A 15704-nucleotide genomic window follows, 5' to 3' on the forward strand; every position below is an offset into this window, starting at 1 on the left:
AGAACAGATCCCTTGGCACCCCCTACACACAGCCTCCTGAGTTGTGGGGCAGTGATGGTGTAGGAAGATAGGATCTAAGAATAGATTGTCCAATTAGGACAGAACCCATGTTTTAGTGTAGTTTGTCTCTTGCTATTTAGCATTAAGTTTCAAACACTTCCAGAAACCTTTCTGAAAATACTAAGTCATCCTCATATTGATGACTAATCTGAATTAAAATAACATGGCCTCAGCCAGTGTGAACGCCCTTAATGCCACCGACTCACCTTTTTTTGCTTTCCCCATGGGTTGCACTACCTGTGTGGACACTTCGATCATCCAGGACTAACGTCCGAGTTCTGGCTTGCCTTTCAGTTGACCATAGCCGGATTAAACTCCATCAAGAAGATAATGACTACATCAATGCCAGTTTGATAAAGATGGAAGAAGCCCAAAGGAGTTACATTCTTACCCAGGTAAACGGATTGTCCAAAAAAATTTTTAATGGGTTTTTGCCTTACTTGATGTCAACTTAAGAATTTTAGAGTACCGTCATCTGTACTTCAAATAAAATCTGCCACATCCTTTAGGAGGCCAGGTTGTACACAATCCGAAAAAGCAACAAGAAAGGAAAAAATCTTCCTTCAGGGACTTGGTTTGGTTGTAACATGTATCTTTTTTGGGAAGTATGCCACTGCTGGGCTTCTAGAAAACAGCATGAAGTGCCGGCATTGCCTGTGGTCAGCTAACAGAGGGAGCAGGACCGTGGCAAGAGAAGGGCCTGTACCTGTGTCGATTCCGTAAGCGTTCACTTCAGAGCATCAAGTGCTGCTCACGGAAATAGAAGAGGGTTAGCAGTAGACCAGTGATCTTCATGCAGGTGTCCGTTTAGGATTCCTCAACACGGTCTTCATTCTTCGGCCCAGAAGAAAGGCATCCTTAGGTTATGTGGACAAGCATGCAAAATCATTTAAAATTCCCATTGGCTTTTGGCATCTTTGTGGAAAAAAATCATAAAAATGATTTAATACTTGACCTTCTTGTGAAACACTTACTGGCATATGACCCCAAGACCATGGGTATCTGGGAAAGAAGATAGAGAAGTTTCTTTTTAATTCATTTTCTCAAGTCTTAGTCTGTTACCTGTAAGTTGCTCTAAACACTTGAAGTTTCTCTGTCTTTTTAGTCATAGTTTTTGCTTTCTCATTCCATATCCGTTTACCAGTGTTCTGTATGGTTTTGGCGGTATAAGGTGATTTTGAACTTCCTACTTCTGTTTCATACTGGGAGATTAAAATGACAGTGAAGCCAGAGAGCGAACGAGCAAAGGCTGCCCTGGGGCAGGAAGCTGGATCAGGGCATACCTACCATGGCCCTTCTTTACTGCCCCATCTTGTCCTGTCCCAGTTCCTCAGCCCATGAAGAACATCAGCCCAGGTGCCTCCCAGCGCATGGAACATCAGCCACTCCACGTTCAGTCCTGGGGCCATTGAGGAAGTTCTTGGTATATGTGCGGGGGGCAGGCCCTTTACCAGGCCTCAGCTTGTGGTCTTCCCAGCACCTCTGGCGTGGTTGGGGTAGGGTGATAAGGAGATCCTGGTGGTGGCAGGCTGGCGGGAAGAGGTTGAGGGAAAAGCAGCTTCTTGGTAACTTCTCTTTTTAGAAGAAATCAAGTTTCTTACTTCCTGATTTTAGGCTTTCAACTTTGGTGTGGGGTTAGGAAGTCCAAAGCAAAGACAGGGGTATAAAGTCAAATGGAGTGCTAAGATATCACCATGGAAACTGTTACACCACCGTCCTCCCCACCCCCATGCTCTAGCAATTACTTGGCACCTCTGAAGGTCTCTGTTTTTGTCAGGTGGTACCGTGGACATACCTAGCTGCCTGTACGATCATTCTTTGCCCTGGGATTTATAAAAGGGATCGAAGTAGCCTGACCCCAGTGTCGTACCTCAAGACAGCTGAAGTGACATGTTTTCCAAGGCACAAGACCATGAAAACCCTGCCCATTTTTTAAATTTTCACTGTTATTCATTATGCAAATAATATAAGTCGATAGTCTTTTTTTTTTTTTAAGGCAGTGGTATGGAAGTGTAGGAAATAATGTCAGAGGTGCACTCTGTCACTTCCACAATGAACTGTTTGGCTAAGTTTGGTGTGTCTCCTTTCAGATCTTATATGATTTTTCATCCCTGAAACCCATCCTAAAGTTGGGTGATGGGGAGGGGGGTCGGTGACAGGCTGGTAACTGGTGAGAGCCGTAGCTGTGAGACCTGGTCCTCGTGCCCAAGCTGCAGGATGAAAGACACAGGTGGCTGCCAGGAGGCCCTAGGACCCTTGTCTTCTAGGAGCCATTTTTCTGTTAATTGGCTGGCAGGGGTTATGCATCTGACTTCTGTTGTCTGAGGCTTCGTGTCTAGCACGGACGGATGTGTCTGGTTTAGACAGCAGGAGGGAGCAGAGTTCAGGAAAGTGTGTGGGTGCTGAAGGCTCACGTGGTCAAGGAAGGTGTGGTGGGACTTGAACGGATGCAAAGAATCGGGAGAATTTAGGTGAGAAGAGGTGAAACTAGAAACCATTCTCGACATGGTACTGGCCGGAGGAGGTGACACACTCTGTCGTGGAGATGAGAGGTGATGTCCCTTCCAGGCAGTACTAACACTTGACACAAACAGAGGCATTCGTATTCTTGTATCCAGTAAATGTCTGTACCCATTGTTGGGTTGGCAGGCAGCCCACCATGTCCCAGTGCCCACACTGGACCCTTTGGGCCCTCCGACCCCTTGGGCCCTCTGACTGATCATCACTTATGTTCCTTGGTCCAAGGATGAAGGCAGTCCGTGATCGGCTCCATCATTATTAATAGTAATAACAGCTAACGTTTTACTGGCTGTTTACTCTGTTCCAGGCCTTCACATGTATGAGTGTAGTTAACTTTCGTAACCCTGTGAATAAGGACTGTGATTAGTCAAGAGCAATGGGTGGAGAAACTGAAGCAGGGAGATGTGAAGTGACTTGTCCAAGGTCACATGGATGATAAGTGATTGGAGCTGAGACTTGAGCCACCGGAAGTGTCGCTAACGATCGCTTCCCCATACTGCCTCTTGCCTGCACCCACTAGCTTCGTTCCATATTCCTCCCACGCTCCAGAGGGACCTCAGTGGAGCCCCTCCTCCAGTCAGCTCACACCAGAAAGCAGAATCAGCCTTTTTTCTCCTCTGTTGGTCAGCCCTGAACCAGCCCTGAGAGGCAGAAATAACCTTTCACCACGTGGCAGAAAATAGAATTGAGGTTACTGACCACTAGGCAGGGAGGGCGGTCCCTGTCCCAACCCCAGTCACCACTCTGCCGAAGGGCACTGTCGTCTGCTAACCACCAGTAGTGTGCTCGCATTGGAGCGTGTCGGTGTGTAAAATGGTATACACTTTGTGGATTGTGTATTTGCAGGGCCCCTTGCCTAATACGTGCGGTCACTTTTGGGAGATGGTGTGGGAGCAGAAAAGCAGGGGCGTTGTCATGCTCAACAGAGTGATGGAGAAAGGATCGGTAAGTCATGGATTTATCTCCTGTTTACCTCACCGTCCATGTGTGTCCCAGTTCATGAAGGTGACGTCTGAGTTTCTTTCTTTACATTACTTTTGTATTTCTTTCACTTGGTATCTTCTTTATTAGAAAAACGTAAAGAAGCAGTATATAAATACATGTTTATTAGTCAGAAAAGTAAATGAATTAAAAAGAGGGGGAAAAGTCCAATTGCCCTGGACCTCTACCCCTCATCAGTCGGTCTCTCTCCAGAGTGCACGCGTGCGTTCTGCTTTCCTCCGCCCGTGGTTCCCAGGCTGCTGCTGTTCCATTATGGAGCTGTGTAAGCGTAGCTGTATTTTGAAAAGCAAGTTTCTGCTGTACCCTCCTCATCTCGGCTTTTCTAGCTGGTACAAGTTCGCCTTCTGTTGACTGAGCTGTGGGAGCAGCCGCATTCGGGGTTCGCCTCTCTCGAATACCCAGACGCCTGACTCCTGGCCGCCTCTTTAACGTGGACGCTGTCTGCCTGTGCGTTCACTGCAGGATTTGTGTTAGCGTTTCTCCCGAGTTCTCTGCAACTCCTAAAACATCCCCCGGGATAGCATGTGGATTGGAGGTGTGTGATGGTTCAGGCAGCACCCTCCACACATCTGTCCCTGCAGTCGCTGCTGTGGCCTCTCAACTTTCTGTCCTCTGTGTATCCTGCCCCTGGGTGTCCAGAACAGTCTTTCAAAACCAAGTGTCACCACACCTCTTCGCAGCCGAAAACCCTTGTGCGGCCCCCACTGCCTCCTGGGATGTGCACATGTGGCTACAGGACCTAGTTAACCTGGACTCTGATTTCCCACCTCCGTCTCCACCTCCAGCCAGAACACACTTCTGATGTCGGTTTCCTGCCAGGTTCCCGGCCTGCCCGTCTGAGTCCCCGCCCAGCCCCACCCCTCTGGCAGGTGTCTTCAGGCGCTTCCCTCGATTAGCCGCCGATCAGCCGCCGCTCGTGCTGCTGCCTCCCCTCTCACTGCAGATTGCCTGTTGGAGGCCTGTCTCCCGTGGAAGGCAGGGCACAGTGTGGCAGCACCGTAGCGAATCGACGCCGCACCCCTGCTACCCTGGCTCCTTCCCTCCTCTCCCGCCACAGCCAGCGGCCAGCACACTCGGGGCTCGCCGGCCTCAGAGGGGAAGGCGCTGGGATGGGCTGAGGAATGTGGACTCCAGGCGCCCAGGCGCAGAGAACTGTGTGTGCCCGGGCCTTGCCAGGTGCTGGCACCGCGCTCAGGCTCGAAGGGCCGCTGCTCTCCCAGCTGGCCTGGCTGCCTGGGGACCGGGCTTGCCAGGAGAACGTGCAGGCTCCGGAGAAGCCGCCCCTCCAAAGAAAGCACAGTCACGGCCCTAGAGGGAACGAATACGAGTGCAGAGAAGTCACACATCAAAGGAAACGCCAGTGGTGAACCAGGAAGCACTCACCGCAAAGCCCCTCCCCTCCCCCACACAAAGCGACAGTCTGCGTCACAGCAAACCCTCCTCTTACGACAGCACAAGTTTAAAGTCACGGGTTTTGCCTCAGCCCCCTTTTCTTAAAGCATTTCTTTGCTTGATAATAACAGATGAAGGGCTTACCTGAGTGTTCAAAGAATGAAATAATGCTGCTGAGAACATTTTTTTCAGTGAAAGTGGTTTTTCATGTTTTCTGCTTCAGTGGCTTGATTAGTAAAATGTGAAGTTGCAAATGCGAAGCCAACTCCCTCCCGTCACCACTCTTGTCAGCAGTTTTGAGCAAAGAAACAAACTTCAGGTTCCCACAGCACACACTCCGCAAGGGAAATGAGACAAACATGGCGGCCGGTGCATGTGTTCGGCGCTGATGAGCGTTCGGGGTCTCAGAGCCTCGGCACTGCCCACAGGGGGACCACTAGCACACCCACCCCCACGTGTGGCCATCAAAAATGTCTCCAGACGTTGTCCAGGGTCCGCTGGGACGCAGAATTCCCCCCATTGAGAAGCAGTGTTCTAGATGGTGTCGAGGGTTTGGGAATTTTAAAATCGAGTTATTTATTCAGAAATCACTGGATATGGTAACATTTCCTTTTTATTTGTTACTAAATTTGGGTGAAACCCCTTTGCTGTTGGCCCAGTCTAGCAAGGGTGCGGTCCTGACTCTCTCCCTGCATGCTGGCCCCCTAGGCCTGCTGTTGATTGTCTCCCATCCAAGGCTGACCATAAATGAACTGCTTTTCCCCTTGGCCATTTAAAAAAAAAAAAGAAGGAAACCTGGCTAGTTGGTTTCCATGTAGTTTACTGTGGTCATGTGACAGTAGTCTCTGTTTTCCTGTGTAACTACTCTTCCCGCTCAGGGGCATTCAGGCATGCACACTGGTGTGGAAGGAGCAAGTGGTTTGAGATTCTTAAAAGTTTCTTGGGATCAACAATTTCAGTTCGGCATCAACATTATCATCCCCATTAGAGCTGACTGGGGAGAATTCTAAGTCGCAGTGTCTTATTTGCTCGGCTGATCTAATTATGAACTATGCATATAGCCTGCGGTAAGAACCAGCTCGCAGAGCGTTTCCACGCAATGCATATTTGTTTTCTGGTTTCCTTCCTTCTCTGAATAGTATAGGATGTGCCCCTCTTATTTTTGGCAGACCTGCCTTTTACCCTTTTGGGACCATGTGCTTCCTGGAAAACAGTAGTGCAGAAAATGATTACGTGTGTTAGACGAGGCTCAGCCAAGTAGCCCAAGTTCTTGTGGGTTCGATTTAAAGATTGAGTTGGGACATGTCCGTGAAGAGAGTGTGTGTGTGTGTGTGTGTGTGTGTGTGTGTGTGTGTGTAAGGGCGGGGATTGTTGTTTAGGCAGGGGAAATAAACAAACAAGGTGGTGTTTAACCAGGAACATCGCCTGTATCTCTCTCCCAAAACCCTGATGAGAGATGCTGTTTGACTTCAGTGCTCTTGTGCACAATGAGACTCTGGCTTTGTGTTGCGGGAACGTCAGGCTTCACCCATGTGCTTAGTTAGCTCTCTGGTTCATCATTCCTTGGGAAAGCCAGATCCTGCCTCACAGGGTCACCCCAGGTGACATTCATGGATTTTCCTGGAGATTGCCTCGCTGTTTGGGAAGGCGCCAAGGCCTCTCTCTCACATCTAGCTTCAGGGTGGGAAGGGCATCTGTGAGAGACACCCAGCATGTTGGCGCTGCTGTTTGCTGCCGACCCAGCACACGGCACAATTTGAATCCTGGTGAAGGACTGCTTTCTAATAATATAAATCTCCTTCTCAGGTTGGGATGGATCAGTTTAACAGAATAGCAGCAAGTAGTGCTCTCGAGTTTATTTTTGTGTTTTGCTTTATTTTGTGTGTTAAAACAAAAATGTCTACAGGAAATGACAGCAAGCAGAGCATGGCATGTTACTGTGGCTGCCTGAGAGCTCTGAAAAATAAATATTGCTTGATGGGCACTTAGTGTGCACCAGAGTTGCACGGTAGTGGAGTTTCTAGAATCTTGGTCTTTACCCAGATCACAGAGATTTGTTGGGCTTTATATTCGGTTTTGAAAGTGAGTGTTTGCTGTGTGCAAGTGAGATGTAAAAGACTCTTCCCTGCCCGTGAGACTCGAAAGCACTGGCCTCTTCTTTGGTAGCACCCAGCCATCCTGTGTTTCTGCTTCTCTGCTCGTGGCGTTGGGGACGCACTCCAGCACACGTGGTGTCGAACCTGCCAGGGCAGTCTCTCTGCCTCTGGGGTCTTCAGGAATTGCACCGGTCTGATTACTGGAAGTGTGGGAAGGAGTGCATCCTCCAAGTGTCTACTCAAGTCCCCCTTTCAGCTGCCCCACCCCCTTGGGCTCAGCAGGGGACCTTGCCATGTCATTGACGAGTTCGTGTGTCCTGAGTGGCCGAATTGCTTTGATGCTGATAGACCGGTCCTGTTCCAGGGGCTCATCGTTGGTAACGCCTCATCGTCGTTAGGAGGGGATGTGGGTGAAACTGGCCAATCTTTCAAACAGGCCCGGTCCAGGCCCTGTTGGCCTTCCGTTTCAGGACCATGACGTTTGATGCTATGTTGGCGTCCCAGGCTGGTGTTTCTTGGTGTGTTTCTTCTTTTTCTGTTGTTTTTTGGGCAGCATGCAGCTTCATTAGAGCAGGACTGGTGGGCCATCCTGATTCTATCTTCACTCTGCTCAGGAGCCTCCTGGCTCTTCACTGCCCAGGTGACACCGCAGCTTCCTGGGCCTGCTGCCAGAGTCGCTGTGGTCTGCTCTTCCCTTGGCCCTGCTCCCTGTTGCTCCTCTGAGACCGGCTTCTGGGCAGTCACTGCCTAGGAAATCCTAGTCACCCCTCCAAGCATGCCTCTGTCAGAGGCCGCTTCTTTTTTTTTCTTTTCTTTTTTTTTTAAAGATTTTATTTTTTTGAGAGAGAGAGCACAAAAGAGGGACGGGTTGGAGACCAGAGGGAGAGGGAGAAGCAGACTCCCCACTGAGCAGGGAGCCTGATGTGGGGCTCGATCCCAAGACCCTGGGATCATGACAGAGGCCACTTCTTCCATAGGGTTTTCTCTGATCTCTTGCCTATAACCTCAGCCGGCCTGGACCTTTGCCTCTTCTGAATTCCCATAGCACATCCATAGCGTTTACTCCCGCCACAAACCCTCGTCACCGATCTGCACCAACAGTCTCTTCTAACAGACAGAGGCTGGGCGTGGAGGGACTCCCTCCACCTGCTGTGGCGTTTCAGGCGGCTTGTCCTGCATGTCAGAGCAGGTGCTGGTGGGCCCGTGCGTGTTCAGGTGCAGTGGGCTCGAATTTGTAGCGCTTCCGACAGAGCTAGTTACACACGCTGATAATTTCATGTGATGGAAATCATAATGTCTTTGGGGTTCCCTCTGTCCGGGCACATTGTCCGACCCTCTTGCTCGTAGACCTTACAGCTTAGCCCCCATCTGCCTGCTGTTTTGGTCCAAAACGTTCATCACCAAACAGAAAGGTCTGGTGTAGAAACTTGACTCAAAGTGTGCCGCTGAATTTGAGTCAGATTTTCTTTATCAAACTCTAAGTGAACCGAGTCTTTGGGAGGTGCTTGCTTTGAAAAAAAAGTTGATGAGCTATATTTAAATGAAGACCATTGAATAGTTCCTGAAATTATTAAACTAGAAAATCAAAAGGATTTTTTGGGACTGAGCCAAACAAGAATGAAAGGGGAGATGGGGCAGCAGGTGACCTCAAACCTTGGAGGAGCCCCTCTCCACGCCTTCTTAAACATTCGGTTGTAGCCCTCCAGCCTGTTCACAGTGTCCCACAGTCTTCTCTGGACTGGGTTCTGTTCCCCTGGGTAAGGGGTCTGCATTGTGCCCACAGCACCGATCTGGTTCTTGGTAATCTTTGAAATGGCTACACAAAGTAGTCCGTGAGAGACTAAAACTTTTGTACAGTCTGGCTTCACCTCATAGAGGTTCTGGAAGGGCCAGACCCCTGAAGCACCTTCTTGTGTGGGAACGGCTGCATTTGGAGGCCTGAGCCCTCTCTGCCCAGCTAGCCCTGGGTCTTCACCCCGTCCCCCCATCTCCCCAAGAAGCAGGTAGGTTATGCTTATAGTGACTTCCAAGGTCAGAAAGCCCCCGGTTTTCCTTTGGGTTGTCCTGAAGCTCATGGAAGGTACTCCGTACCTCCCTTCATGGGAAGACAGTCCGTTGCTTATAGTAATTCATCATTTTCTCTCCTAGTTAAAATGTGCACAGTACTGGCCACAAAAAGAAGAAAAAGAAATGATCTTTGAAGACACAAATTTGAAATTAACCTTGATCTCCGAAGATATTAAGTCGTATTACACAGTACGGCAGCTAGAATTGGAAAACCTTACAGTGAGTATGGCATGTACTTCTGTCCTTCTGACAGCCACTGGTTGAGCTGTCTTTTCACTTGGGTGATATTACCTATTGCCAGTTTGTCTGAGGCTTGTACACTCTGAGCAGGATGTAATCTTAGCACTGTGGGAAGCAGCGCTTACCCACTAACGTGCCCGGTGACCAGGGGAGCTGGGGGAATGGTGAGTCCGGGGGCGTCCTCAGTTCCTCCTCCACAGAGCTCTCTCCCTAAACTGTAACACTGCATCACAGTCTCTAGGGAAAAGGGAGTTTCTCACCTAAAACTTCTCTGTTCCTGTCTTTGCAACTGCAGAGGGACTGAAGTGGTGGCCTCAGGTTACAGAGCAGCTGCTGCCTTTTTTGTGGTCCACAGTCTCCAGCTTGGAGCGAGGGAAGAAGGGCCCCTCAAGCTGACTCCCAAGGTCGTAGTCAGTGTACGTTTTCTAAGTGAGGTCTTGAGTTTACTTGTCATGGGAAGACTTCTAACACCAGCTGCTGGCTCTCGTTGGAAGATGGTCTCGGAATAGGCCAAGGCACCGTGCTAAGAAGCAGCACCCCAGAAGGCCCTGCCCATGGGGATTCTAAATAATTCACCAGGAGCCATCACCCTGAGGACCCTGTGCCAGTACCGGCAGCAGCAGGAGGGAGCTCACGGCAGCTCCTGGGGACAGCCTTGGCTGTGGCAATCAGCCACTCCCTTCTGGCCCACTCCCTGGGGTAGATTCCTGGCCCCTCCATGTCAGACTGTCCGCCTTGGGGTGAGGGGCAGTACGTCTCACCGTGTCTCGGGGTTCAGGAGGTAATACAGGGAAGTGTTAGGGCAGCACCGGGCTCAGAGCACATGCCGGGAAGGGCTAGCAGGTTCTGTGGGGTTGAAGTGACCCGATTATCCAGGGCAGTGCCCACCCGGACTGGAGGGAAGGTGGGAGCAGCGCTGACGTGGATGGGGGCTTGCTGGGGGGCTGCCCCCGAGTTCTGCTCACATGTTAGTTTTCAGCTGACTGCCTTCCAGTCCACGTGACTCCTGTTGTTGAATTACTAACTGAAGTAAGACCTAGAACTTAGCGCAGGTTACCACGAAGCAGAGGAAAGTCAGTCTCGTGGCTTTTTCCGGAACGCAGCGGTGCAGCTCCTGGGCGCGGTCTCTGGTCTGTGCGAGTGCTCTGCAGCCCGAGCCTGCTGGGGCCCCGCACGCGGCCTCCGAGGCTGTGATTTATGGAGGGGCTTGACGGAGGATTTTCGGGAATAATGTTGGCAGCGTGTTGGAATGTGCCTGGAGGATTATGTCGTAGATGTTCCTTTTCATGCTTTTTAAAATTTGCAAGCCTGACATTAAGGCGGACTTCTGGTAAACTCGAGAAAAGTTCTGCCGGTTGTTGAGGGAAATGAAATTCAGAGCAGAAGGGGTTCGTGCTGTTCGCATGGCGAAGCACCTACAGCAGCGTGCAGGTGTTGATGTTGGGAAGGTCTGTTTGCTCTAACAGACTTTGTTCTTGAAAATTCTTTACGCCGATGAGTATCAGTTCAAGTACAGGTTTAGAATGAATTCCTTGAGGAAGAGGCGGCCAGCTGCGCGGGAGGGTGTCAGCAGGAGATGATCCACACCTTTTTTTTTTTTTTTTTTTTTTAAGATTTTATTTATTTATTTGACAGAGACAGCCAGCGAGAGAGGGAACACAAGCAGGGGGAGTGGGAGAGGAAGAAACAGGCTCCTAGCAGAGGAGCCTGATGTGGGACTCGATCCCAGAACGCTGGGATCATGCCCTGAGCCGAAGATCCACACCTTTTTAATGATCAAAGAAGGAACTTGCTTTTGGTGTATTTTCTTCTTACTCCATTTTTAAAATCTATTTGTAAGTGTTATTCTTTCCCTGAAAAATAGAAAGGGCATCTCATTTGAAGCCATACAAGGAGGCCATTTTCTGGGGAGGGAAAAATGGCCTTGCTTAGGGTAGTCCTGTAAACGATCCTCCTGGCGTCGGAGCTGGCGCAGGGCTCCATACGTGTGGTCTTTGCTGACGTTAGGTCGTTGGTGTGTAACGTAGGCTCTTTCGGAAGTTCTCATCATCCTGGGCCCAGGGAGGTGGTTAGAACTAAAGCTGTAAGCTCCAGGAGGGCGAGCGCAGTGTCTTTACCGTATCCTGCCGGGCACAGTGGCTGGCACGTGGTAGGCATGCTGTGGACGTTTTGCTAAGTGAAGGGAGACGTTTGTAAGCAGGCCTCGGGACTCGTCATAGGTTCCTTAGAGCTGGAGCTGGGAAGGGCACCAGAGACCATTCTTCATTCTGTTCCACTGGGAGCAGACTGGGCCAGGGGGAGAGTCAGCTGGGGACAAGGGCCAGAGCCCTCGTTTCAGAAATTCCTGCAGCAGGCTCTGAACGTGGGCTCTGGAGTCCAGCAAACTGTGATTTTAACTCGTGCTTCACAGAGGGTTGGCCTCCGAGCCTCCGTCTCCTAGTCGAGAAAATGGGGATATGGGAATAGAGGCCTTGGAAGGGTCGATGCGAGAATTCCGTGGGCTGATATGTGGAACACAGCGCGGCCAGCGGGGCCGGTGGTGTGGACGCCCCCCTCCTCAGCTGGGTATCGCGCCACACCTGACAGCTGCTAGTCTTTGAAGACTGAGTTGGTTACTTTTTTCTCTAAAATGACAGTCCTCTGAGACTTTAGATAGTCTTGTAAAGCCCTGAGTTCCCCAGAGCTGGTGCCGTACACATGCAATTACGTTTTTTACTCTTTCATGGGAAACCTCACGGTGCTTTAGGACAGGATTGCCGTGGGCGGCCACGCAACATCATTGTGACTTGTGGGGCGGAGAGAAATCTCTTGTCACCGTGAAGACAGCAGAGGGGATAGGGTACCGGAGGAGAGATGTGGGCGAGAACGTTCCATGCTAAAGGAACGGAAGTCGAGGCGGGAGCAGCCTCCGGGTCCAGTGTTGGGCACCCCCCAGTGCTTGGTATTTCTTGGCTGGGTGAGCAGACGGAAGGAACTCTGAGAAGGGAAGCTGTTCTTTGAGTTAGATGGGGGGAGTGGGAGGGTGGGGTACACTTCGTGCTTACTTGGAAGCCATGATTTCTGTACAGATGATTCTCTTAGAATCATCATGAGTTTTTTGTTTGTTTTTTTCTTTCAGTCTCAAGAAACTCGAGAGATCTTACATTTCCACTATACCACGTGGCCTGACTTTGGAGTCCCCGAATCGCCAGCTTCATTCCTGAACTTCCTTTTTAAAGTTCGCGAGTCGGGGTCCCTGAGCACGGAGCACGGCCCTGTCGTGGTGCATTGCAGCGCCGGCATCGGCAGGTCGGGGACCTTCTGTCTAGCTGACACCTGCCTCTTGCTGGTAAGGAGGCCCCTGAAGGCCCCAGAAAGAGAAGGGAGCCCATGTTAGCCCCTCCTATGGCCTGCCCCCAGCTTCTCTGTCATTGTCTCTGCAGTGAAGTAGCCGGCATCTTCCATTTTTAACAATTTCCTCCTGCGAAAGTAGCTCTAAGCCAAGTAGCTTTGTTCGGAGGGGTGTTCTTACGTGGAATGTGGAATCAGGAAGACCCAGAGAATCCCTTTCTCTTACTCTTTCCCCTGTGCTCCACTGGTCCTGATTTTGCTGCGTGTTTGCACATTTGCTAGAATTCTGCCTCCCTGCTGTGGTTTTTCCTGAGTAGAAACTGAAGGACTCCTCCAGAACATTGAAAGTCACAGCCATTTGGGGTTGGCTGAATGGTGTCTCCTCTCTGGCTTTCAGATGGACAAGAGGAAAGACCCTTCTTCTGTTGATATCAAGAAAGTTCTCTTAGAAATGAGGAAGTTTCGGATGGGACTGATCCAGACAGCAGACCAGCTCCGTTTCTCTTACCTGGCTGTGATCGAAGGTGCCAAATTCATCATGGGAGACTCTTCAGTGCAGGTGAGCCTTGCTTCTCCTTGCATCCGGGTGTGTTGATTTTGAATTTTTGTCTCTGGAGAAGGAGGCTGTCAATCGTAAAAATTCAAATATTGTATCGTGTCAGAAATAGCTCTCCTCGGTGGCTAAATAGCTAGAAAGTAGTGGAAATGTTCACCGTGATCCAGTTTCTGCCTTTCATGTGCTGACATAGAGAATGTTGATAGGGAGAAGAGACTTTATTTTCAGAAGATTTCATCCTCCCAAGTATACATGTCTGTAGCCCCAGGAAGCAGAGAGAGCCCCTCACTTCTGCTCACTTTAAGGGGGAGCAGATTTCTTGACAGATCAGCCCACTGTGAATACTAACAGGGCTTTCTCTTGCTGCTTTCCCTAGGAGCAATGGAAGGAGCTCTCCCATGAGGACCTGGAGCCCCCACCGGAACACGTCCCCCCTCCTCCCCGGCCCCCCAAACGAATCCTGGAACCACACAATGGGAAGTGCAAGGAATTCTTCTCCAACCACCAGTGGGTAAAGGACGAAACCGGGGAGGATAAAGAAGCCTGCTCCATCAATGAAGAAACCAGAACCCCCTTAAATGTCCCTTGCAGTGTGGAAAGGTAAGGGCAGAGGGGCCTGGCTTATCGGGGGCGTGGGGGACTGACCCTCCGATCCAGAAACACGTTGATATTGAAACCCTGAGGACACAGCCTCCTCTTGGCAAGCATTGCCTCTGCGTCTTTGGGGATTAGGACCCCTGGACCATTACGACTCTTCCCCTGGCTGTAGGAGCCAGGGGCATCTGATGTGGCCACAGGTTGGCCGGGGTAAGGGACCTACTTCAGTGGGGTTCTAGCACCACCTTGTGGTGCCCGTTGGAATCAGGGATTCATGTAACGGAGCCCCACAGAGAGATGACCATGCCCTGCCCCCGGCTTCCAGCCAGTCCTGGAACGTGCTGTTCAGGTTAGACCATGTACTTTCAGCCCCCAGAATGGTCCTGGGAATTTAACCTTTTTGTATATTCTTGATTAACTTAATGCCATTTAGCAAAGATTATTGAGCACGTATTGATGTATGTGAAATATTGAGATCGCTAGAACACGGCCCCTGGTCTGCATTCTGGATCATCATCAGTGGATTATGGATGGGAGCCTGTGGACAATAAGGACATCAAAGTGCACTTAGTCAGCCTTCGAGAAGAGATACCCTGCCTTCCCAGGGTGCGCAAGGAAGGCTGCCTGCATGAGGCGTGGAAGCTTGAAGAATGAATGGGAGTGAGCCTGAGCCTGTGGAGACAGTGCCCTTGGTTCCTGCTTTCTGGATGAGTGCATGCTTTGACCCAGCATTTGTACACATCTAGAAATTTGGTTTGCAATGGTTTGCAAACAGGTGTCCAAAGAGATCTGTAGGCAGAGGTATTCATTGAAGCATCATTTGAAATGGTGAAAAATTAGAGATGAGCCAATGATATATCTAGGAATTAGGTAAATGATGCTTTCTCCCTACCTCGGGATATTTCGGAGCTGTTGAAGGACAGGATCGGGAATGCACTGATGGGTCTAGACACTGGAATTGTAATACTCAAGAAGGCAGGTTATACCTGGTGTGTGCCTGAGTGGTCCCCGGGCTACACTGATCATCGGAATCTTACCTAGGCACCTTGCCAAATGCACCTCGCCAGGCCCCAGTCCTGACCCATGTGCCTAAGTCACCAGGGTCCTTCGTGCAGCTGGGTCCCTATCACAGCAACATCACATCTGGCTCCAGGGCTTAAGAGAGACTCGTCCGACGGGGCCTCCTAGAGCAGGTGCCACGTGATGTGCTCAGCCGTAGCTCAGTGACAGTCCCCCAGGGACACTGTGCCTAGCTTCCCAGGGCGGTGTTCTCAGGGCGAGCCAGTGTGCTCCACCTGAGGGCCTGCCAAGGGTTGAGGGCGAGAGAGGTGAGAGTCGGCACGTGACTGGTGTCTAGTCCGTCATGTGCTCTGTGTTTGCCAAGACCGTGGCGGAGAGAGGGTCCTTTTAGGGTGCGTATGTGAAGGCGCCGAGGAGAGCAGTGTGGCTCTGGGAAGCTAAAAGCCAGAGACTTCCAGGAAAAAGTGGACTTGTGCCAAGAACATAAGTGCCTCTGGACACCAGTGGGGGCCCACGTGCACGTGGGCCTCAGCCCTGCAGCCGGGGCCTCACGGGGCGGGCGGGGGCGTCGCCGAAAAGCACGTGCTTTGCGCCGCCACCTCCTGTCTCCTGGTGGTGGCTCCAGGTGGTCCTGCCTGCCATACGAAATGCTGTTGGGGTACAAAGGCTGTGGAGATGCATGTGGGGAGCAGGACATCCTGTGGTCAGGGCTCTGAGGGAGGCAAGGGCGAGGGGAGAGGGAAAGGGAGCTTGCAGGAAGAGGAAGGGCCTCCACTGGCCTCTCCTGAGACAGGCCCGGCCTGAGAACACAGTGCGCGTGACCC

At 50.9% G+C, this 15704-nt stretch overlaps 1 protein-coding gene across 2 annotated transcripts in view; it reads left to right on the forward strand.

The window, feature by feature from the left end:
* PTPN1 (protein tyrosine phosphatase non-receptor type 1) overlaps positions 1–15704 on the forward strand; it is a 71507-nt gene that overhangs the window by 46082 nt on the left and 9721 nt on the right. For both annotated transcript variants that reach the window (XM_008698012.2, XM_040638470.1), the window contains exons 3-8: positions 355–455; positions 3427–3525; positions 9219–9356; positions 12496–12705; positions 13105–13266; positions 13640–13863. In XM_008698012.2, the coding sequence (XP_008696234.2) occupies positions 355–455; positions 3427–3525; positions 9219–9356; positions 12496–12705; positions 13105–13266; positions 13640–13863 (934 nt within the window). The remainder of the gene's footprint in view (positions 1–354; positions 456–3426; positions 3526–9218; positions 9357–12495; positions 12706–13104; positions 13267–13639; positions 13864–15704) is intronic.

The sequence above is a fragment of the Ursus maritimus genome, unplaced genomic scaffold (genome assembly GCF_017311325.1).
Source record: "Ursus maritimus isolate PB19 unplaced genomic scaffold, ASM1731132v1 scaffold_22, whole genome shotgun sequence".
NCBI lineage: Eukaryota > Metazoa > Chordata > Mammalia > Carnivora > Ursidae > Ursus > Ursus maritimus.